Source organism: Phoxinus phoxinus (genome assembly GCF_949152265.1).
Source record: "Phoxinus phoxinus genome assembly, chromosome: 21".
NCBI lineage: Eukaryota > Metazoa > Chordata > Actinopteri > Cypriniformes > Leuciscidae > Phoxinus > Phoxinus phoxinus.
In genome coordinates, this window is record NC_136896.1 from 30,700,631 (window position 1) to 30,726,364 (window position 25,734).

At 39.4% G+C, this 25,734-nt stretch overlaps 1 protein-coding gene across 11 annotated transcripts in view; it reads left to right on the forward strand.

The window, feature by feature from the left end:
- The window catches only part of spag9b (sperm associated antigen 9b), an 84,345-nt gene that overhangs the window by 39,516 nt on the left and 19,095 nt on the right, over positions 1 to 25,734 (forward strand). For 4 of the 11 annotated variants that reach the window (XM_079595920.1, XM_079595921.1, XM_079595915.1 and 1 more), the window contains 14 exons: positions 5,675 to 5,852; positions 9,630 to 9,729; positions 9,890 to 10,011; positions 11,522 to 11,579; positions 13,969 to 14,121; positions 14,213 to 14,264; positions 14,825 to 14,955; positions 16,889 to 16,945; positions 19,178 to 19,354; positions 20,805 to 20,934; positions 22,641 to 22,733; positions 22,824 to 23,000; positions 23,495 to 23,666; positions 25,299 to 25,508. In XM_079595920.1, the coding sequence (XP_079452046.1) occupies positions 5,675 to 5,852; positions 9,630 to 9,729; positions 9,890 to 10,011; positions 11,522 to 11,579; positions 13,969 to 14,121; positions 14,213 to 14,264; positions 14,825 to 14,955; positions 16,889 to 16,945; positions 19,178 to 19,354; positions 20,805 to 20,934; positions 22,641 to 22,733; positions 22,824 to 23,000; positions 23,495 to 23,666; positions 25,299 to 25,508 (1,810 nt within the window). Of the gene's footprint in view, positions 1 to 3,493; positions 3,557 to 5,674; positions 5,853 to 9,629; positions 9,730 to 9,889; positions 10,012 to 11,351; positions 11,367 to 11,521; positions 11,580 to 13,968; positions 14,122 to 14,212; positions 14,265 to 14,824; positions 14,956 to 16,888; positions 16,946 to 19,177; positions 19,355 to 20,804; positions 20,935 to 22,640; positions 22,734 to 22,823; positions 23,001 to 23,494; positions 23,667 to 25,298; positions 25,509 to 25,734 lie in introns of all 11 variants that reach the window. The other 7 variants (XM_079595913.1, XM_079595916.1, XM_079595922.1 and 4 more) reach the window with 3 other exon arrangements.

Genomic DNA, 25,734 nt, shown 5'->3' on the forward strand with positions numbered 1-25,734 from the left:
GAGCCACCAATTAATGTGCAAGATAGTGCAGAGCTGTAGGTGCTACACCCAGACAGAAACATCCCAGCGTTTGGCAGCTAATCAATATTGCCGAGTGATTGTTGCTTGGGCACTTTCCCATTGAAAATGGGCAATACATTTCTATTTGGATCATTTAGATTGGTCGTGGGCCCTGTGTCTCATCTGGTTGCCTGTTGACGGCAAAATTGCCCAAAAAGTTGCCCTGTGTATCATCACCTTAACTGACGCGGTTTGTTTTTGTTAGCTTATCCAGTACAGCACGGTGCGGCTACGTTGTTCATTTGAAAAACTGTAAAGAAAACCCTCTCAGTTGGTGGCAAAAATCGTGCACATTAAGGAAATTATATTTTATTTAAGAACAATTGTTTCATAATTTAATGCATTTAAAAAAACTAAATGTCATTTAATTTCAATAAGAGATGCAATGCTTGATTTGCCTTACCGTATTTTCTGGACTATAAGTCACACTTTTTTTCATAGTTTTGCTGGTCCTGTGACTTTAAATCATATTAACATAACATTAAAATTAACTCATACTGACGGAGATGAACCAAGAGAAAACATTACCGTCTACAGCCGCGAGAGGGCGCTCTAGTTAGCGGAGTTGTTCAGAAGCGACACAGAGGAAGAACTCAATGGATTCAGTGTTGAGGAGTGAGATCGGGAGCTTGGTGAACTTGCTTACCGGTAACTTGTTGGACTCGCTGGCTAATGTTAGTTTAGCCTATTCAGCCTCAGATATATGTTCTTTATGCTATTGTGGAGCTGAATAACTGTTAATGTGTTACGCTAACACACCGGACACCTTCAGCCTGTTGTTCTGTGTGCTGTTGTGTAGTTTAATAACTTGCCTTTCCAGATTAAATGTCTGTTCTTGGTCTTGGATTTTGTGAAATAAATTTCTAAATAAATGCGACTTATAGTCCAGTGCGACTTATATGTGTTTTTTTTCCTCTTCATGACACATTTTTTGACTGATGCGACTTATACTCCGGAATATATAGTCCGGAAAATACGGTATATTTGCGTATTGCGCTCGTTAACATTTAAGTATTGACGTTAGAATTCAAATATAATTCGAATTTTGCTAATATTTAAGAAAGAATTTAGCTTTTCGGCCATTTTGACAGGCCTAGTACAGTAGGTAAGCATCAGGCTCTTCAGTGAATATTTGATTTCTCATTATAAGGCCAGTGAGTTTCAGAAGCACAAAGGCACCATCAGACTCCCACTGTGGAGGGATACAGACTGGCCTTTGTGCGCTTCATGACTCTGCATTTCTCTCTATATCATCCTCCAGAGTCCCGGTCTTCTGGGAGAGATGAGAAACTAGGCCATGGCTTGCCGTCAGCCTCTCCTCAGGTTAAACGCCTCTGAGGGAAAGTGGGCACATTCTGCCATGGAAACGCCAGAGAGTCGGGGAGCATCTTGCAGAGGGTTTTGTTTTGCGCGCGCTTGTGCTTTTGCTGGTTTGTGCGCATATGTCAGTGAGAGAAAATGTCTGTGCTTGTGCAAAACCTATTGTCGGCTCCTGCCACTCGCTGTGGATTAGTTGCTCTTCAATAACCGATTGATTTTAATGAGAGCTTTGGTTCTTTTTATAGAGCACCAGGTGTAGTGCTGTTTTGAAAAGGCATATTAATAAAACATCTCATTATCAGAAGAGCTTGAGGGCAACGGCCGCTGTGTAGACAAAATAACAAAGCCACGTACTACTGCGTCAATAGAGAAGACGTACTGAGCATGTAATGATAGGAATACACTAATATTAAGGCACCTATACATATAATTCACTGCAGTTTGCAGCTGAAATAAACACTAGAGGGAGTAAAACACCTGCCATTTTGATTCCTCCTCACACAGATTATGATTACAGAGGCAGATTATTGACACGGTTGCTTCAGCAAGTGTGTTTTAATCTCAGGTGTGCTTTTGTTAACACTATTGATCAGGTTTAGTGTCTGTGCTGCATTATTTTTTAAACACGATAGAGCATTAAACTTTATCGTAATGCATTTCATTTCTGAAATGTCACGATATGTACAACAACCAATGTATTAAAAGGTTGCCAGATTCACGTTCATCTGTTTTGAAACAAACTATACGTGCTTTTAGTGCCACTCACTGAATATTTGACTTTGATAGTGTCGCAAAATGTTCAAGCAATGCACCTGTACATTTTGGCCAATACCGTTAACCGATAATTCTTTATATTTGAAAGCCGATAACGGATATATTGGCTGATAAATCTAACTCCAAATTTTTATATTTTTGAGAGCCTGATTACACAAACAAAAGTCTCATCATGTCCCAATCACACAATTATAATAATGTTCTCAGTATAATGTTATGAAGCCGATATGACAGACTTGCGCTTTACTGTATTTTCCTTTTTTGAAGTGATTCCAATCATATTTCAAGCAATTTAAAGCCATCATGTTGAACAGTGCGCATCTGAAGTGTCTCAGCTGAAGGAGATAATACATTATTTATCGGCTTTAATATATCAGACAAATTTGATTATTGCGCCGATAACATAACATTAAAAATGATCATATATCGGCCGATACCGATACGGTGGCCGATATATCGTGCATCCCTAGTTCAAGAAACTTAATAATTTTTCTAATAAGCCTGAGTTGATATTAAGGCATCAAAAAGGTTTTATTACAATGGCAAATAAATATGGTCTTTAAAGTCAACATGAAATAGAATGTTAATAATATCTGGTCTTATTGTGCATGGTTCATTGTTTTGTTGCTGTAAGGAAGAAAATGTCTTTCATAAAATGTAACAGCCGATCCTCTGCCTCAGAAACAACATTTGAGTTCAGAAATGCATCACATTATATGAATTAAATGGGTTCCCATTGTCATCTCATGTTAATGTCAAAGCTTAACACGTGTGCGTAGGTCCATAGAGGACAAAAATATCTGTGTCAAAAAACTGTCATAAAAATTTGAAGCTTGGAAGCACCGACTTAAGTTTGGTCTAATTTTAAAGAAGACTCTTGGTAGATTTATTGTTGAAGTAAAAACAAGTTTAAAAAGTGAAACCAAAACAAAACAAAAAATAGTTATAGAGGTTTATTTTATATAAAATATATATTTTAATGAAACATGTTGAACTCTAAAACTGCTAGAATCGAGCCAAAAATTTATGCAATTGGCATTAACACAGGCAAAATTATAAATAATTTTTTTTTGAAAAAGACAAATATGTCCATAAGGGTTCACAAGGGTTAAATTCAATCTGGCTTTTGATCGACCGTGAGACCCAGATTATGTGTAATCCTGGCCTACATTTCATTTTACCAGCTTAATCTGGATTTGACAAGCTGGCTCCTGATGCTTTTTTGGGGAAGGACCGTCCTGTTTTTCTCTTTATATACTGGCAATGCAGTTCCCATCAGCCACCTGGCAGAATAAAGTGCCACCAGTCATGTTTTCACTGTACGTTTCTCTCTGGGCAGTTGGAGGCGGACGGTAAGAGTTCACAGGACAGTTTGGAAACCCATTGGACCGACTCCAGTAAGGTAGCCGTCCGATAGTCCTGCCGTAATCTTCACGGCAGCCGCGGGGTAGCGTAGTGTGTGTAGTGTGTAGTGTGCAGTGTGTAGTTCACAGTGTGCAGTGTGTAGTGTGTAGTGTTTGGCTTGTCTCCACATCCATGACTGTTTTTGTCTGGATAGTTTCTTTGCATTCATCGCCCATATGTCCAGTCCACAAACTGCTGCCTGCAATTAGGATGTAACATATATGACCCTGGACCACAGAACCAGTCTTAAGGACAATATTTGGCCGAGACACAACTATTGAAAATCTGGAATCTGAGGAGCAAAAAAATGTAAACATTGAGAAAATCTCCTTTAAAGTTGTGCATTTATGTTCACGATTGTGCTGCATTCACTCACAAAAATACATGTTTTATATATTTACGGTAGGACATTTACTAAATATCTTCATGGAACATGATCTTAATATCCTCATGATTTTTGTCATAAAAGAAAAATGGATCATTTTGACCCATACAATGTATAGTTGCTATTGCCACAGATATACCCGTGCGGCTCCAGACTGGGTTTGATCCAGGGTCGCATATAAACATATATAGGATGTAACATATAAACCACTTATGTGGACTCACTAATGATGCCAATATCCCAGGTAAAGTTTCAGATTCGGTTGCGTTCAGCATCTGTGTGGTTGATGTTATCGTCTGCAATGTAGCTGAAGGAATATTCCTGGTTAATTTCAACGTCTAACTTCTAAAAATGAATAGGAAATATTGGTGTCCGTTGGTGCTTTTGTTTCATTTTTTGAAGCTTTTTTTTAAATCTCTATTAATTGTATTGAAAAAAATCTAGTAAACGATAACCTGGAATATTTCTTTAATTTTGTATGTTAATTATTATAGCACCAAATCATGTGGTGTTGTTTTTTTTGTATGTCAGTTTTTTTTCTCAATTACTGAACTTTCAGTCTTTATTTATGTGGTTAAAAGCTCAGTTGAATATACAAAATGGAGACTAAAAATGTTTTTTGCATTACATTATATAACATAATATAATAATCTTTCTAAATGAATCTGCATGCAGCATGTCTGTCCTCCGTACGGTATCATGGTGTGCTGATGACATTCTAGACTTGAATCATTCTGTTAATCTTCATGATTAATGTGGACAGTCCCATTTAGCGTATACAGGTGAAACTCGAAAAATGTGAATATGTTGCAAAAGTTCATTTATTTCAGTAATTCAACTTAAAAGGTGAAACTAATATATTATATAGACTCTTTACATGCAAAGTGAGATATTTCAAGCCTTTATTTGTTATAATATTGATGATTATGGCTTACAGCTTATGAAAACCTTTTCACAATATTCTAATTTAGAATTTTTCATAAGCCATATTCATCAAAATTATAACAAATAAAGGCTTGAAATATCTCACTTTGCATGTAATGAGTCTATACGATATATTAGTTTCACCTTTTAAGTTGAATTACAGAAATAAACAACTTTTGCACCATATTCAAATTTATTTATTTTTTAATGCCGCTGGTAATGCTTTATTCCACCTGGGTTTGTTTTCAGGAATATTCCTTTCTCAGATATGAGACCTATTATTAATCTGTGTATATATTGGATAAGTGGGAAGAGAAGTGGAACACGTGCAAGAATAATAAGTGAATGAAATTCATCCGGGAATTTCGAACATACTTTTAATCGCTCTTAAAACTAGATGTGATCCAGTGGTATTCACCAGATGCCACACAAGTTTGACTCGTGCCTTTTTACCTCTTAAAAGGTGAAGAACCAACTTTGTGTGTGTTTTGTAAGATCCCCTCTCTGTTAAACATATTGTATTGGGCTGTCCTGGGTTTAACACAAGTAGAGAATGCTCTTTTATGAAGTTATATCACTTAATTAGTAAGATTATGCCTGGAAAGGTTTTGGATTTTTTAGCATATGTTAATGAAAAAAAAAAAAAAAAATGATGACTTGTGTTTGTTTGTTTGCTTGGTTTTATTGTATTTATATGATATTTCTATTTTTGTAATTTAATTTTTGCCATGAAAATAGCCTTAGATGCTGACAGGCATCTATCTGTTATATAGCATCTATGACGATCCATCTATCTGTTGTTATCAGGATGAGCTTTCTGGCGCTGGTCGGGGACGGTCCAGACCCGAGTCTGACGTGCTCATGGTGTCGGTGGAGGAGGAGGCCGAGGGTTCGCACGGGAACACGGACTCGGGGAACGCTAAAGCAGACCGACTGAAGAACATCAGCGTACAGGAGGATAAGGCTTCAGAGACGCCATCCACAGGTGAATCAGTGCTGCGTCTCAGTTGACCCTTCGCAGGGAGTTTGATTGACAGGCGATCTAAACCAATCATAATCCATCATCCGCTGAATCCGCCATTTTTGTCGGACAGCGCAGTCAGGAGAGTTAGTAGATTAACGCTGGAGGATTTGAGCTTGAGAAGCGGAGTGTACTGACGTCTATCCGCGGTTAAAACTACATTCCTTCTGATGTTCATTCATGTTTATTTGATGCTATAAATGAACTAGAAGGAAGAGATGATCGGTTCACGAGTGAAAACGCTGACGGCGTGCACATGTGTATCACGTGTTTAATATGAAGAGAAGAGGACACAAGCTTTGGGACAAACTATCACGTCATGCGTCTTTAACGGTTGCTCTCTGTCGAATCCTGTCACTATAAACTGGCCTGTCAATCATCTCGTCATGCTGAGACTCTCCTCATAGTAATGCAGAATGATGCATTTAAAAGTTAATGGCCAAATGGATCTTTATAAAAGTCCACATTGTTATTGCAGATGAATAATAACACGGATAACGTTAAATTAATATTTTTTTTTTTATCAGGTTAAACTTTGATTAGTCACTCAAACCTTCTAAATATCGCCGTTACTAACGGCATTACTTTTTCCAGTAACGAGTAATCTAATTGATTACTCTTCTCATCTTAATAACGCCATTACCGTTACTGCCAAAAAATGCGGCGCGTTACTATAACTGATGAAGCTGATTTTTTTCATCAGACCAACTAGATCTCTGAGCGAGAGGCAAATACTTTTTTTACTGTTCTTCCTTGGTTAGTGGGCAGAGCACGAGACCAGCGCATAAATGCTGACGATTGGCTGAGGTAGAGTAACATTTCATTGTAAGCCAATCAGAGGTAGAGTTGGGCGGGTGTTCGAAAGCACGCATAGTAGTGTCGGGCATTCGGCTCTTTTGACTCAGCTCACTGAACAGAGCCGGCTCTTTTGTCTCACAAACGGCTCTTTAAATGACTTTGACTATAATATTAAAAATTTTATTACATAATTATTTAATTTCTATAGGCTAAATTTGTAAAAATAGAGTGGGCTCTTCAGATATGCGAGCCAGCTCCCGACGTTCACCTAAAAGAGCCGGCTCTTAGAGTCGGCTCATTCGCGAATCGCGAACGACCCATTAATTTGCTCATTCGCGAACGAGTCGATCCATCATCACTAACACTCATGAATTGCGAACGACCCATCATAACGCATAGTCGGACAGGACAGGACACACAAGGAACAACACAAGCCAGTCAGTCAACGAGAGACAGGTTTGCAAAACGAGCCCAAATAATCCAAAAGTAGCCTTCTCTAAATGGAAGTATAGACATTACTTTTTCCTTCAACAAGCTTAATTTAATTTTGCCCAGTTGTGGCCTGTTGAGGGGCAATAAATATCAAAAGTTCCAAAACATCTATTGTGTTCTTTGCATTGATCCACTATATAAACATAAAATCTACATACATGGCATTTGATTGGAGGCTAGTCTCACTTTCTCCCACAGCAACATTTTTTTTTTTTTTTAGATGTGTGTACAATGTTTCATGTTTCTGTTAATAATGTATTGTGTTAAGTGTCCATTTCATTATAATATTCAGATTTATCATAAATAATTGAACATGCACATGTATTTTAAGTTCCGTTAAAGAGGGGTAGAGGTGGGGTCACATTTGAGCATTTAAAATTAAATTTTACTTGAAAGTAACGCAATAGTTACTTTCTTAAGTAACTAGTTACTTTTAAAATTTGTAACTGAGTAACTAATTTAGTTACTTTTTGGAAGAAGTAACTAGTAACTGTAACTAATTACTTTTTAAAAGTAACTTGCCCGTAATATTAGCTGTTATAGAGAGCACGGATCCACACTTCGAAAATCCATTGGAAATGGTCGACCATCTGGCATACTCTCTTCAACATACTATGCTTTGGGACACACTTATTTTAATCTCACACACTGTTTAGGATAGAAAGTGGACATTGAGATGCAGGGCAAGTGTCACTGTCACACACGTCAATCCTGAGAGGCGGGGCAACCTGTCACTCACATGAGATCAGCCAATAGCAAACCACAATCATCCAATCAATTCCCCACGGACACAATTAAGCCCCGCCCACATTTGTTTTTGTTCCAGAAGCGTTCCACTCGATATACGACACAATAGAGGAGGAAAAGACCAGCGCAGCTTCCATATCACGACAACTAAATACATTTGCATAGCTGCCAACTTTTGAGTTTAGCTTGGAGTGAGATTTGGGGGGGGGGGGGGGGGGGGGGGGGGGGGGGTAATGGGAGAAAAAGAAGGGAGAAAATTTCTCCCACATTTCTGTGTGTGGGAGAAAAAAAAACTTGCATCACAATAAGTTATGATTGTCAAAACATTTGGTAACTTATTTTTATTAAGTTTACTGACAACATGTTACAATGTTTAGCTGCATGGTTACAATTACTGGCCGGTTACTGTATTTATTATTGCTTGACATCTTGATTCAATATCGATTCATTTTGATAATTATTAGTTACAGTAGATACATGTTAACAAATAAATCACTAATGCTGAAAACATAGAGAGCCCTATTTTTTTATTAAAGGTTAAAAATAACAACTTAAATAAAATATAATGCGTTCTTTATTATAACAACTTTATAATATTTTAATGATATAAGTAAAAATATATGTAGCCTAATATAGTGGACATATTTAACAAAACTCTCTAGCTAATTTTTCCAGCCTATAAATGGTCATTAAATTGCTTTCCTGATGTAAATGTAACTTATGTGACATTGTTCTAGCCGACCTGTTTTGCAGTCCATTTACATTTAACATTTACCTGTTTTATTGACTTCTTACCGCGGTTGAAAAACACTGATTGATCCGAGGCATACATTTCGGTAAGTTCGGGTTTATTTACTAATATCTCTCAGCTGAGCTCAGATTCTCATCACCAGTCGTCGCGGTTTTCCGGTTTTCCCCGCCGTCTTTCTTGTATCTCTTCTTCTGTTACTAAGTTCGGGGTGCAGCGCATAGGGTTCAGTGACGCTCATCAGCGCCATCTATGGTCGGGGAGTTTTTTTTTTTTTTTTGCGTGAGAAATGTGATGTGTGGCGTGAGTGCGTGTGAAAACAGGCAAAACCGTGTGTCACACGGCGAAAGCGTGAGAGTTGGCAGCTCTGCATTTGAGCTTTCCAGTTTAAAGTGAAAGTTTAGGATTTTCAGATCAGTTTGCAATCAATGAATATGATTTAATTCAAATTCAATAATTTATGCCCATAGATTGCTTATGATCTTCCGTTGGTGTGTTTGTAATATGTGTTAGATGGTTGTAAGATGCATATTTGATCTCACTCATCTTACTCCTGTAGCCAATCATTTTATCTCTTAAAACTGATCTTTAATCACCAAAATGACATATTTAAAAAAAAAAAATCATGGAAAAAAAATTATTCATGTAACTCGACACCCTTGCCTCATCTAGTATGCGCGGTTCTATGAATATGCAGATGAGCCCCGCCTCCACTCACTCACTCACTCACTCAGAGATCCACTGGTTGACGATCACACGTTGATCTGATTGGTTACAAGGTAGTGTGTGACGTAAGAAACACCAGCGATTTCAAACCGTGTTTTTAAAACTGTCTTTCCAGGTTTTTAATGTGTTTTACAATTTAAATTGAATGAATCTGCACCAAAAGCTTTGTCTCATATGCATGATGAATTTAAGACCTTTTGAAAACACCTAACTGATATTTTTGCACTCAGGAGCCGATCACAGCGAGAACGCCGAGCGATCGGAGGTCCAGGCGATCATCGAGTCCACACCAGAACTGGACATGGACCTGAGCGGATGCCAAGGCTCCAGGTACGTCTCTGCTGATACAATCATCCACTCACTGCACTTGGCTTATCACAGCGAGCCTCAGAGGACCTTCAGTCCAAACACACTCCTGACTTCATCTGGACGTTATTAGGCGGAGAAGCTGTTCTGTGTGTTGTGTCTCAGATCTTCTGTCTCTTCCCAGCACTCCCAGTAAAGGCATCGAGAACATGGCGTTCGACCGCAACACCGACTCGCTCTTCGAGGAGCTCTCGTCGGCAGGAAATGACCTCATAGGAGACGTGGATGAAGGCGCTGATCTGCTGGGTGAGTTTTCAGTCACAATAATTCACAAATGAAAATCAGTGTTATTTTAGTTGTATTTTTTATTTTATTATAATTTAAATAATTAATATAAAATAATATCATAAAAAATGTATTATACATTTTATTTAATTATATTTTATTTAAAGTTTTAGAATTTTTTGGGTGATCTTTTTATCATTTTTTTTTTTTAATGATTTTTATATCTCCGTTTTCATTATTTTTTATTTTCAGTAAAATAAAAGTGAATGAGAAGCTCAAAATAATAATAAAGCATCATAAAAGTGGTACAAATTGAAGTAACGTGCGGTAACTTACAGTAGCTTTGGATGAAGAACAGATTGAGTTGTGTAGTTGTGTAGTAATCAAATTTTTTCCATCTGATTTATGAATGAATTGCTCTTTTGAACCGGATCTTATTGATAAATTAGTTCAATTCACAGAGCCGGCTTGAATGATTAAATGAATCAAACTGATCCACTATCAGTGAAAGCATCAGTGAATAACTAATATTACAGTGCTTTTGTTTGATTCAAAGCTTCTTCTTTGAGTTTCGTGATTCATGACTGTGTTTTTGAATGTGTTGTTCCTCTATCTTTTACCTTTGTGTTATTTTCCTCGAGTTGTAAAGACATCAGTGACTTCTATTCATCTTCTAAGTTAAACCCATGGTTCTGCACTAACATTCACAGCCCATCTAATCATGTTGTCTTTCCTCCATGTTTGTGGCGCTTCATTTCTTTCCCCCAGACGAGTATTCTGGTGTGTATGTTTAGTTTACACTGCTTTACTCCCGTACACCGTATCCTCACCAGGTGCAATGCCACAACTTTACTCGCACATTAGCGAAGCTTCACACAAGATATTGTTGAGGGATCATATTTGATGCGTCAGGCTCATATAGTCTGCTATAGTGAGAATATGGAGGAAAAAACAACTAAATTCCATTCAGAGACTCAAACTGAGCAAAAATATTAAATTAGCTGCAGATGCTAATATTTATATGGTCAAAAAGTGATGAAATTCTGATGCTTTAATGCAAATCAATGAGATCTTTATAACAGTAAAGCAGATACTTGCATAAAATGCATATAAATATCAATATCTGCCAATAATGTCTTAGTAAGATGATAAATGCTTAGTTTTATGATCAAAGCTCTGAAGTTTTAAAACATATAATGCAATGCAATACAATGATTTACATGGAATAAAGAGCTTTTCCTGCGTGTGGCTCCTGGTTAGGATACGCTGTTGGAACCGTTATTAATTTGTATTTCACTTGATTTTGTTTTGGTCATTCTCTGATCCTTTTTCTTGTTCTTTGGTTTGCATGCCAATTTTAGACCTTAATTTCTTTGGTAAGCATGATTTCATATTCTTTGGTAAAGCGTTCTGCCTCAGAAATGGTCAAATCAGCATTTGTGGGGTTTTCAGAGATCTGTGCATGATTACCATATACCGGTATATAAATATTTGTGTAAAATTAAATCTGTTTTATGTTGTCGTCATGCAGGTATGGGTCGTGAAGTCGAGCATCTGATCCATGAGAACACTCAGCTACTGGAGACAAAGTAAGTCATAATGTGGATTTAGTTTTCTGACTGACACCAGCTGAAAAACACCAAACAATCTGCATTTAGTCTGAGTTTCCTCTGAATGCAGTGCTTCTACTGCCACCTGCTGGTTTACAGGAGTCACAGCAATCCTTTCAACTGGACTCGCAAGTCAAAATGTTTTTAAACGAGTCATATTTAAAAAAAAAAATCCTATTAAAATTCCATTTATTACAACAAAATGGGTATGGTACTACATATTGCAATTTAAACAGCCAGTAAGTAACCTTACAAATACGCATTTTTAACATTTGCTTTCACAAGTACACAATTCTTCAGTTCAATCCAATGTGACTAAATCAGATGTAAATTTAGTAACTGTCAATCAATTCGGTAAGTCGTTAAACCAATTTGGATTGATAACTCATTAAATAACTGGTTCATAACAGTCCGAGATCACTGGATGTTTATTGTCGGTCTCATACAATCCGTAAGAACAGAGCAATGGAAATGTTTAATGTCTTTGAAAAGAGGAACTATGATGTGTTTTAAAAAAAAAAAAAGGTTTCCAAAGTTCCTCCAGTGGGAGTTATTCTCTATATCATTTATAAAATTTTATATTTTCTTGCATATGTATGCAAAAAATGCATGTCAAGTGGTTTTGAGACTCAGTCAGTGTTTCTGAACTCCTGAAACGCCTCCATTGTAGTCTTGAGTTTCTTCTGGGAACGAACACGTCACAATATTCCTCATTTAAATAATTAATGCGCAGAATTAGTTCACTCAGTTCATTCAGCTTAAGTCATTCAAATCCACTTCCTCTCCCGTCACTACAGGTGAGGTGCCCCTTCTTTTTATTATCTACCTTCTTCCCCTTGGAAATATTCTCCGTAAATTCAATGTTAATTTTCACTGCTCACCACAAAGCCCACGTCCACTCTTCCACTCACTACCCTCACTGATTGCATTGCAGAAATAAAATCCTGGCTTACCCTCAACTTCCTTAAACTTAATAGTGATAAAACCGAGGTTCTCCTCATTGGTACCAAATCCACATTAGCCAAAACTAACAGTTTCTCCATCAAAATTGATAATTCCTCCGTCACACCTTCCCCTCAGGTCAGTCTGGGTGTCATCCTTGACAGCACACTATCATTTCAACCACACATCAATAACATCACTCGGTCAGCCTACTTCCACTTACGTAACGTTAATCGTCTTCGCCCCTCCCTCACCCCCCACACTGCTGCCATTCTGGTCCACAGCCTTGTAACCTCCCGCCTAGATTACTGCAATACACTTCTTTTGGGCCTCCCTCACAAATCCCTCCGTAAACTTCAACTAGTCCAAAATTCAGCTGCCCGAATCATTACCCGAACCCCCTCCATCCATCACATCACCCCAGTCCTCCAGCAGCTACACTGGCTCCCTATTCAGTTCCGTATCCAGTTCAAGGTCCTCTTACTGACATTCAAAGCCATCCACAACCTCTCTCCCCCTTATTTATCTGATCTCCTACATGTCTCCACTCCATCTCGTATTCTCAGGTCTTCCTCCACATTACACCTGTCTGTCCCACCTGCCCGTCTCGCCACAATGGGGAGCAGAGCATTCAGCCGCTCTGCTCACCGCCTTTGGAATTCCCTTCCACTTCATCTCAAAAACATGGATTCTTTCCCTCATTTCAAAACTGGACTCAAAACATTTCTGTTTAAACAATCCTATTCGTTGTAGCACCCACTCATCTGTATTTCTACTTGATTTTAAATTGATTTTAATCTACTTTTGGTATAACTTTATTATTTGTTTATTGTAACTTTTATGTATGCCTGTACGGTGACCTTGAGTGTCAGAAAGGCGCCTTTTAAATAAAATGTTTTATTATTTATTATTAGAATAAAGGGGCGGGGCCTGGTTGAGTTAGTTAGTAGTGTGTTAAACTGGCGGTTATGGAAAGAGGCGGGACATTTCCCAAACACACTCAAAGCGCTCGACCAATCACAACACACTGCTCCAGCCGACCAATCACAACACACTGCCCCAGCCGACCAATCAGAGCACAGTGTGCTTTTCAGAAGGAGGGGCTTCACAGAGAGACAGGAAGTAAACAGAGCGTTACTGACAGACTGGGAAGAGAGGAGCCGCAACAATGGAGAATATGAGGAAAATAATCAACATTCAAGCAGGAAAACTTGTTCTAATAGAGACAAAAACAACATAAAGATTGTAAAAGGGCGTAATAGATCCTCTTTAATGTCTTTGTTGAGAAAAAACGGCATACTGTGAATTAATACACATTAAATTCAAACAACAAACTCATCACTTGTACTGTGGATTTGCCTGACAGAGAGTACTGTAATAAACACACACTGTAATAAACACACACACATTGCTGTGTTTGCTGCAGGAACGCTCTGAATGTGGTGAAGAATGATCTGATCGCTCGCGTGGACGAGCTGGTGTGTGAGAAAGACGTTCTTCAGGGAGAACTGGAGCTCCTGAAACACACCAAAGACAAACTGGAGGAGAGGAACAAAGAGCTGGAGGACGAGCTCAAACGGTCCGTCATTACACACACACCGACACACATCAGCAGTCCAGCCGGAGAGAGGCTCTCTCTGACCGAGGCTTTTGTGTTTCTGTCCAAACAGAGTCCGAGCTGAGACTAAGGAAGCCAAAGTGAAGACAAAAGAGGACGATGATGTAAGTCAACGTTAGAGATCTGTCTGGATTAGGATTGCCTTTAGCAGTAACAGGTTTACAAACACTGCTCATTACAAAGCCAGTGTAATGCTGAAATGTTTAGTCCACAGAAACTAAATTATGCAAATTAATAAAATAGTGTATCTGGCGCACATTGCATTCCCAAAACAGCTAGTCTTTTCTCCTCTATTGTGTCGTATATCGAGTGAAGCGCTTCTGGAACAAGAACACATGTGGGCGGGGCTTGATTGTGTCTGTGGGGAATTGATTGGATGGTTGTGGCTTGCTATTGGCTGATCTCATGTGAGTGACAGGTTATAGCTCCGCCCACATCATCAGAGAAGAGATGCTGCAAGAGGGAGGGGAAGTTATTTTAGATTTACGAATACAAGGCACAATAATGATGTGCACAGATAAATCATGTATAATAAACACTTAATATGTCATGTATAATGATTTCATGGTGATTTTAAACTCTGTTTAGTTGATTTGTGTGGTAAAGCGCTCTCAAAAGATGAGTTTTTACTGTGCTGAACACTAACAGGCCGTGTGTCCCTCAGAGCGACGTGCCGACGGCCCAGCGCAAGCGCTTCACACGGGTGGAGATGGCTCGAGTCCTGATGGAGAGGAACCAGTATAAAGAGCGGCTGATGGAGTTGCAGGAGGCCGTCAGGTGGACCGAGATGATCCGGTCAGTCTCGCTCATCTCCAATCTCAACACTAGGCGATCGAAAATCGATTCCAGAATTGACCCTTCGCAGGGAGCTTGATTGACAGGTGATCTGACCAATCATACTTCGCCATCCGCCATTTTGTCGGACAGAGCAGTCCGGAGAGTTAGTAGATTAACGTTGGAGGATTTGAGCTTGAGAAGCGGAGTGTACTGACGTCTTTCCGCGGTTAAAACAACATTCCTTCTGATGTTCATTCATGTTTATTTGATGCTATAAATGAACTAGAAGGAAGAGAGGATCGGTTCACGAGCGGCTTTAACTGAGCGATCTGACACACACATTAAAGAGCCACAAAACGCTATTTATAGTTTAAATTTCGTTTAAAAAAATGACCAAATTAGAAAGTTGAGACTGTTTCATATTAAAAGTAAGCTGGTCTGTGTCTGTCAGTGTGTTGTCAGTCTCCTCTCTGCTCCGCGATGTGTTTTTCTCTGTGTGAGAACATGGTGTGGCGTGAGAGCGGCGTAGCTTGTCGGACATAGCAACAGTAACTAAGGGGAACCGTCTTGCAAACGGTCAAAGACTCGTCCCCTTTAGTTACTGTTGCCATGTCTGACAAGCCACGCCTCTCGTTTGCAAAGACACGCCCCCTTTAGTTACTGTCGCTTTGTCCGACATGCCACGCCTCTCTCACACACACACACCATGTTGTCACGTAGTGAAAAACACATCGTGGAGCAGAGACACTGACAACACACTGACAGACACAGACCAGCTTACTTTTGATATTAAACAAAGTCTCACCTTTCAAATTTGGTCATTTTTTTAAATAAATTTTAACTATAAATAGCGTTTTGTTCTTCTTAAATGTGTCGTGACAGATCGCTCAGTTAAAGCCGCTCGTGAACCGATCCTCTCTTCCTTCTAGTTCATTTATAGCATCAAATAAACATGAATGATATGTACGTTGATATGTGTATGTACATGTGTATATGTATGTGTGTATGTGTTTGTGGATTTACTTTTTATTTTTTCTGTACATATTTTTCAGGACCCCAGGAAGAATAGCTGCAGCACGGCTGTAGCTAATGGGGATCCTTTCAATAAAAACTAAAACTAAAACTAATGAACATCAGAAGGAATGTTGTTTTAACCGCGGAGAGACGTCAGTACACTCCGCTTCTCAAGCTCAAATCCTCCAACGTTAATCTACTAACTCTCCTGACTGCTTTATCTGACAAAAATGGCGGATTATGATTGGTCAGATAGCCTGTCAATCAAACTCCCTTCGAAGGGTCAATTCTGGAATCGGATACTTTGTTAAATAAAAATTTTGATTCCTCTTATCGATTCCTTTTGTAAGCATTTCAATATGACTTTAAACAATTCAATTTCTCATTTTATGTGCTGCACATACATTCAAAACGCACTCACAGAAAAAGTGATTTTAAACCATTCAAGCACGAGACGCGCTGTAGGCATATGTAACTATATTGGACCAAATAACTTTTGTAACTATATTTGTAATGTATATTTTATTTATAAACTGCAGTGTTAATTTACATTTGATTATATTTTGTGTACCTGAAAATCTAAAACACTGTGTATTTTAATCGTATCCTTGTTCAGTTGTATCGATTTGTTGCGATTGCTAATTTTTTATTTGTTCTTTTTTAATTACTGAGTGTTTACTTGTCTTTAATAATGCTTGAAATTTATGTTAGTAGTTTTTTCTATGGTGTTTTTATTTGGCAGAAGTTCCTTGTGTACGTGTTCTTTAGCCTGATGGTTTTTGTTCATGATATTTAGCTACAATTAGATGTTTTGCAATAAGATTAAATGTGATTGATATCTGTTTTTTTTTTTTGCCTTATTGGAATCAAAATTAGGAATCGATAAGCAGAATCACCCAACCCTAATCTAATTTTTACTCTGTGTTGTCTGATACAGAGCATCCAGAGAGAATCCAGGCATGTCGGAGAAGAAAAAGTCCAGTATCTGGCAGTTGTAAGCAACAACTCCTCAGTTCTCCTCAAAGTTTGCTGTTATATTGGTTTTTGTGTGGTTTGGCGTTCAAACTATCTCATTTTATGTCCCCCTTTTTATTTGTTTTCCTTCTAGGATGTAGGTAAATCTTAGAAAACCTAGTAAAACTTGCACTTGGTTTGATCCTTGAATCCAAAAATGTGTTCTTGGACCTGGGAATGGGCTTGTTTGTTACGCTTTAACAGAAGCATAACAGGAATTTACAGCCAGACCGTTAGATTGCTTTAAACTTCACGGGACTAATGCTTGAGCGTTCATTACACTTACTTTTAAAGGGTTTGGCAGAAAGCGGCTTGTTTTCTTCATTGAAATGCCATTCTCAGGTCATTTCAGTCGACTTGGGGTTTTGCGTTTGGGGGCATTTAAGGTTTTGCATCTATTTTAAACCCATTCATTCTCCTCTTGTGTGCTCCTGTGTGTTCTCTGTGCTCCTGCTCATGTTGTCCTGTGTGTTTGCAGAAGGTGTGTTGGGGACAGAGCGTGTTCGTCCGATATGTGTAGGGTTAGGAATTAGAGCTGCACGATTCAATCGTTAAAAGACCGATCTCTACTCATTCCTAAATGACTATGATTCTGCTCTGTCTATTAACGGATTAGTTCACTTCAGAATTAAGATCTCCTGATAGTTTACTCTCCCACACGTCATCCAAGATGTTCATGTCTTCCTTTCTTTAGTCGAAAAGAAATTAATGTTTTTGAGGAAAACATGATTGTTCTCCATATAGTGACTTCAATGGTCCAGCGGGTCGAAGGTCCAGATGTGAGTTTCAGTGCAGCTTCAAAGTCTCTCACGATCAGGCAAGGAATCTCATCTAGACAAACCAGCGGCCATTTTATAACAAAATACACATTTATATACTTTTAACCACAAATGCTCATCTTGCATGAGATGTGATGCGACACCCATTACAATAATGATTCTCAATTTATCCAGAATCGTGCAGCTCTATTTGGAATAAAGCAGACTAGTTGATTCCTAAACGCCTTTAGAATTAAGATTATTTAATTGCACAAAAAAAACGAGCAGGGGAGCATGACCAAAATATCAATAACATTTTTTTTTTCATATACAAGTATTTAAAAATGAGGGGAGGGGGGGGGGGGGGGGGATCTGGAATTTCATATTTTCGGAATACAGGTGAAACTGGAAAAATTAGAATATGGTGCAAAAGTTCATTTATTTCATTAATTAAAAGGTGAAACTAATATATCATATAGACTCATTACATGCAAAGTGAGATATTTCAAGCCTTTATTTGTTATAATTTTGATGATTATGGCTTACAGCTTATGAAAAATTTAAAATTAGAATATTGTGAAAAGGTTTTCATAAGCTGTAAATTATAAAATTATAATAAATAAAGGCTTGAAATATCTCACTTTGCATGTAATGAGTCTATATAATATATTAGTTTCAACTTTTAATTAATGAAATAAATGAACTTTTGCACCATATTCTCATTTTTCCAGTTTCATCTGTAGATGTGTACTGTTGAAAAGATTGTGGTCCGTAAGATTTAAAAAAGTTATTGATATTTCTTCTGCTCACCAAGGCTGCATTTATTTGATCAAAAATACAGTAAAAATTGTGAAATATTATTGTAATGTAAAATAACACTTTTCTATGTGAATATACAGTAAAGTGTAATTTATTCCTGTGATCAAAGCTGAATTTATCATCATTACTCCAGTCTTCAGTGTCACATGATCTTTCAGAAATCAGTATAATATGATGATCTAATGCTCAAGACACATTTATGATTATTATCAGTGTTGAAAACAGTTGTGCTGATTCATATTTCAGTGGAAACAAATATTTTCTTGATTTAATACAGTGAGAGTTCATATTTGGAGAAAAAAATGTCACATTATAAAACTTTTGATCAATTTCATGCATCCTCGCTGAATAAAAGAATAACAAATTATAAAAAATCTTACTGACCCCAATTTTTTTAACTTTAGTGTATTTTATATATATATATATATTAGAGAAGGTGTGTTTGCAGTGGTCAGGTGTTCAGCATGTGGTGTCTGCACACTGTGATCGGGTCGGTTGGGTTTCGCAGAGCTTGGCACATGTTTGGGACGTGACCCCAGAACCCCATAACGGTTAACCTTTGACCTCTAACCCCCGCTGCCGCTTGTGTCCGCATATGAGTCTGTGTGTCGTCTCTCCTCTCCCTCGTGCCCCAGTTTCAGCAGACTCTTCAGCTCCTCGTCCGGCGCCACCGCGAAGAAGCCCGACGCTCCGGTGAACCTGAAGTACAACGCTCCCACCGCACACGTCGTCCCGTCGGTGAAGAAGAGGAGCAGCACCATCGCCCAACTCCCCAGCGACAAGTCCAAAGCCTTCGACTTCCTCAACGAGGAGTGAGTGACGTCCTCACACACTTCACACACATGCGCGTCATAGCGTCTCAGGGTCCAGAATTAAAGGGTTAGTTGACCCAGAAGTGTAAACTCTGTCAGTAATGACTCTCCCTCATGTTGTTCCACGTCAGACTTTCCTTCATCTTCGGGACACAAATGAAGATATTAGTGATTAAATCTGAGCGCTGTCTCACTCCTCCATAGGCTTCTGTTATAATTGAAACTTGCCGGCCCAGAAAGTTAGTAAAGACATCGTTAAAATTGTCCGAGTGACTACAGCGGCTCAACCTTAAAGCTACAATATGTAATATTTGTGCATTAACATATCCCAAAATCACGAGGCCAGTGTTATATATTGTGTTAAGTTGATTACTTGCAATATCCCAAATGTTTCCAACTATTTTTAAATCGTGAGAAAATTGCGATTTTAACCGAGGAAACGGGGCGTGTGAGCGGGTGAGCTGGAGTCGCCAGTCAATGGCGTCATATCCGCGTTAGCCTCGGTGTCCGCTCGTACTGCGCGGAGTCCTGGACACATGCGGAAGTTGTAGTTGTAGCGTCTATCAAGCAACAAACGTTAGCTTGTGTCGCGCAGTCGTTATGAACACAATTATTCTTTGCCGGTTCTGTCGACAAACACAAGTCCCATAAACGTACGGGTCAATTTTATATATTCCAAATGTAGCATTCGGTAATAGTTATGTTTATGTGAGGAAAGTATTATTGCTTTAGGCTTGTGTTTAGTTTATTGACATTGTTTATCACGTCTGGTGTTTATGGCCATGTAAATAAATGTTATACATAAAGATTAATCCGTCTTTTGGCAAATGTTGTGTGTGTTCGAATGCACTTTTGCAACAATTGTTTAGAACACGTAAAACTGCGCAGCGTTATCACAACAATGAGTTCGACAAATACAGTAACATAACCAATTTAGTGTTAAACCTTACTTTTCTTGCGGTTAAATTCATTTTAATGAAATAAAAGTATGTCATTAAACGCAACATTTATAAAAATAGAACTTTACCTCATCCCTGAACATGACTTTTCGATTCCCGTCTGACTTACATCCACGGTGGAGTTAAAAACTACAGTTCCCATCATTCCACGCTCCTTCACATCGTCATCAAGCTACGCCGCTGGAGTTGTCTGGAATGTAGCGCCCTCTAGCGGCAGAAAATATTACATATTGTACCTTTAAGTTTATCAAGCGGCGAGAATACTTTCTGTGCGCAAAAAACAACAAAAATAAGGACTTTATTGAACTCTTGATGTTCTTCTGTGTGTTCGTCTGAGTGAGTTCACGTAGTGTAACAGCGCAGCACTTCTGGGGTCAGATTGGAGGCTCACTATTGGCCAGCATCACACGCATGACCAGCGTCAGACTTTTTTGGTCCTGGCGTGTGTTAAGTTTCTCTCTCCGTGTGTGTGTGTGTGTGTGTGTGTGCAGGGCGGAGGTGGAGAGTGTGGTGTCTCGGCGAGAGCAGAAGAGAGCTCAGTACAGGCAGGTGAAGGATCACGTGCAGAAAGAGGACGGCAGGTTACAGGCGTGCGGATGGAGTTTACCTGCCAAATACAAGGTAACATCTCAAGCACACTGTGTGTGTAACACTGCACTGTCAGTCTCAGCAGCCGCGCGCGGTTCCATTACAGGTTTACACAAAACGTTTGTGCAATATTTTCTAAATGTCGATAAAAAACAATTGCAAAAATGACAGCGTTTCATTAACCGAAGTTATGCGTTTTTATTATTTATTTTTTTCTTCTCGCAATCAGTCATTCCAGAAATCATGGCAACGTATGTTGGTAGGTTTACGTATATCTCAGCCGCCGCACTACCTATTATTATTATTATTATTATTATTATTATTATTATTATTAATGGAAGGAGTCGTAATGCCTGGTTCAGATTACTTATTTTTATTTTTTACGATAGTCAGTGTCCGATTCCAAAATCTTGTCGTATGGTGGATAAGAAACATGTCAGACTACACGTTGCTTTCCAATCATCGTGTGCCGTGCCGTCTCACACACACACACATTCACTCGCACACATATATATACATGCTCACTCACTCACACACACACACGCGCTCACACACACGCACACTTACTCTCACTCACTCGAGCACGCACACTCACTCTCACTCACTCGAGCACGCACACTCACTCTCACTCACTTGCGCACACACACACACACACGCACACATATATACACGCTCACTCACTCACTCACACACGCGCTCACACACACTCACTCTCACTCACTTGTGCACACACGCTCACTCGCGCACACACACTCACTCTTGCTCATACACACACTCACTCACTCACTCTTGACGGAACCCGTCGTGGAGGACCGAAAAAAAATGACACGTGCTAGTCTTTTGATGGTGATGTGGTGAAGCATCGCAGACGCGGGTCGGTTGTCCTCCACTATGACACGCACTATACGAGATGAAACGATCGAATCTTGCGTCCCGACGCCCGTTGACGTTTACGAATCCCCACGACACCCTACGCCAAACGCATCACGCCAAATTATTCTAAAATCGTGTAATCTCAACCAGGTTTAAGTGTGTTTTCCAAGCATTAACGGCAGGAAAGACTCCTATACTTGAGCGGGACATATGAGGTGTTTCCCTCAAATCTGCTTCAAGCTCTTTATAAATTGTGGCATTTCTTTGTTGTTTAGAATCCAGTATTCCGTAATTATTTTGTCTTTTACGAGTTTCATAAAGAACTCCGTCTCGTCTTCTGTCCAAACACACCCGCGGCATGTTTAAAGAATGGTTTACGTATGTCAGGTGACCAAAAAAAAAGAACGTTTCATTGCAGTTTTGCTAAATATTCCTTTTTCGAATTGTCTGAAAAAGCTCCTCATGCGAATGTAAAAACTGTTTTGCGAGTGTTTGAAATTGACGTGTTTCCATTGGGCGAATTTCATTTTGCGCAATTTGAAGAGTAATGGAGACACGGATACTGAGATAATATTATAGTTCATTTTTTTTTTCATTCATTTTATTTCAGTTTTAGTTATTTCAGTGTATTAAGTTGACTAATAGCTAAGAGTTTACTTTTTTATATTGTATGAAATTATTATTTTAAATAATGAAAACATTTTTGTTTTTGTTGTTGTTTATGATTTTAGTTAACTATAATAACCCTGCTGTGTATCAGACATAAACTTCTATCAGGCATATTGTAAGAATCCCATTCAAAAGTTGCCTATAAATATAAAAAAAGGTCATATTTTTGTTAAATCCGCCATATTCTGTTCTTAAAGGTTGCCAATGGTGGACAAGCAGAGAACAAGATCAAGAATCTGCCGGTTCCCGTGTACCTGCGACCTTTAGATGAGAAAGATGCTTCCATGAAGGTGAGCCGGTTCCCGTTCTTATTCCTGTTCTCCGGTTACTCTCGTGGTTTGACCGTGTGTGTGTGTGTGTGTGTGTGTGTGTGTGTGTAGCTGTGGTGCGCTGCAGGAGTGAATCTGTCAGGTGGTAAGACTCGTGACGGAGGCTCCATCGTGGGAGCGAGTGTGTTTTATAAAGACGTGTCTGGAGACGAGAGCGAATCCGTCGGCCTCAGGAAGAAGAAGAGTGGATCTCAGAGCAGCCTCGACCGACTTGAGCAGGAGCTCACGGTGAGGACACACACACACACACAGACACTCCCAGTTCTTCTCTATATCAGTGTCAGTGTTTCTGAACTCCTGAAACGCCTCCATTGTAGTCTCGAGTTTCTTCCGGGAACAAACACGTCACAATATTCCTCATTATAATAATTAATATGCAGAATAAAGGGGCGGGGCCTGGTTAAGTTAGTAGTGTGTTAAACTGGCGGTTATGGTAAGGGGCGGGACTTTCCCAAACACATTCGAAGCGCTCGACCAATCACAACACACTGCTCCAGCCGACCAATCAGAGCACAGTGTGTTTTCAGAAGGCGGGGCTTCATAGAGACAGGAAGTAAACATGCGTTACTGACAGACTGGGAAGAGAGGAGCCGCAACAATGGAGAATATGAGGAAAATAATCAACATTCAAGCAGGAAAACCTGTTCTAGTAGAGCCCAAGACTTTGTAAAAGGGTATAATAGGTCATCTTTACGGTTGTGCCTGTGTTGTTGTGTGTGCAGGAGCAGGAGAAGGAACTGAAGCATCAGGATGAACTCTCCAGCCTGGTGTGGATCTGCACCACAACACACGCCACCTCAAAGGTCATGGTGATCGATGCCAACCAGCCCGGAAATGTCCTGGAGAGCTTCTTCGTCTGTAACTCTCACGTGTTGTGCATCGCCAGCGTTCCAGGTCAGAGAACGCCACGGCTCCGTTCCACTGAGGCCTTATTCATAACCTCAACTAGGGCTGTCAAAGACACATTCGAATTTCGAATATTCGTTGGATTTAATTAAAGGGACAATGTGTCGTTTTTAAAAGTATTTTATTAACTAAAATCAATGTCTTTATTCATAAATATGTCCTCAATGGTGTACAATTACCTCTCCCAATGATCTGACTTATCCTCGTACGCGAAGAATTTCTTATCTTTATTTACATGGGACGGGTAAGTCCACGGAGGCTTCCATGTCGTTCCTCCATCTTGAAAAATTATAATAGCAGAGAGGGACAAAAAGCACTAGCCTACCTCAACGCGTGTTCGTCCAGAGCCAGCGTCACGTGACTGACACTGAAGCGGACGAGGAGAGAGTAATGCGTGTCACTGCCCCGGTACATTTGAAAGGCTGCACTGCACATACTTCATAATTCAGGATCATACTTATGCCGAGCCACAGGAGAAATGCCAAAATTGAATTTAAAAGGATACGTGACCGGCGAATTCAAAACCCGAGCGTATTGGGATAGCTTTACCCAGGTGGAGAGAGCGAATGAAGGAGAAAAGGGACTCTGAAGTTTCCAGCTTTCTTCTCGACGGGTAACTCAATGTTACGGTCTAAATGACAAGCTTTTTCTTCATTGCTTGGTTGTGTAAATCATTATATAGGCCGCATAACAGTAGAACATGTGACGTATAGTTAAACTGGACGAAGGGCGATTGTTGTCATTGCTTCTTGGCACATAACGATTGCAAAATACAATTTCACCGCTAGATGGGAGTAATTCCTACAACAATGTCCCTTTAAAAAAAAAAAAAAAAAAAAAAGCACATTCAAATGCAAAAACCGTGCATTAAAATTTTTGGTGTCAAGAGGCGTGCGAGACATGATGATGACGTAACTGACGCGGTTTGTTTTTGTTAGCTTATCCAGTATACAGCGCTGCATTGTTAAATGGAGAAAAATGGTGAAGAAAACCCTCTCGCAAAAATCATGCAACGACATACTTGACCGTGTGTGTGTGTGTGTGTGTGTGTGTGTGTGTGTGTGTGTGTGTGTGTGTGTGTGTGTGTGTGTGTGTGTGTGTGTGGTTGGAAACACTCTCAGCACTCGTTTAGAGCGAGTTGAGCGTCTGGTGTTTTTAACAACGATATGTAGATGTAGAGAGTAGAAGTGGATTGTTTCTGAATGTCAGTTTGCTATTGTGTGTTCATGTAGTTCATTACGTGTCTGTTGAAGTGTGTTTTCTCAGGTTACTGATGCACTTCACTTTTGTTAGGCTACCTAACCTTCCTTGCATGCACATTAAGGAAATTATATTGTATTTCAGATCAATTGTTTGAAAAGTTAATGCTCTTTAAAAAATATTTGTCATTTCAATAAAAGATGCGATGTTTGATTTGGTTTATATTTGCTTATTGTGCTCACGTGCGCCCTCTTGTGGGCATAGGAGACAACACAGCACTTTTTCCCTCTAACATTAAGTATTGACGTTAGAATTCGAATAAATAAATAATAATATTTAAGAAAGAAATTTGATTTTGACAGCCCTAATCTCCACAGATGCTTTGATCTGAACATGTTCTGTTGTGTGTGTGTTGGTCAGGTGCTCATGAGACGGATTACCCCGTTGGAGAGGATCTGAGCGCTGATGGTGAGGGGGAAGGAGCGTGTAAACGCAGCTGTGCAGACAGCAGTGTGTCCACGGGCTCTGATGGGGGTCTGGAGGGCATCACTGTCGTCGACTGCTCTACTGACGGACCCGTGGCCATCCCTCAAACCGTCTGCAACAACACCATCGAGTCCTCCAACTCCGGTAACTCCGCCTCCTTCCCAAACACACACTTTTACGGTCTTCGCTTAGGGGTATAAGGAAGTTGGTAATTCACCTTTGGCTAAGCCCCGCCCCCCTTAGTTACTGTTGCTACGTCCGTCAACTTTATCTGGGCTCTGGTTTGGTATTAACATGGCTTATGCTGTGACGCTCTTCCTGCTGAGATTTGATCAAACTTTTATAAAGCAGCAAATAAAGTGTCCGATAG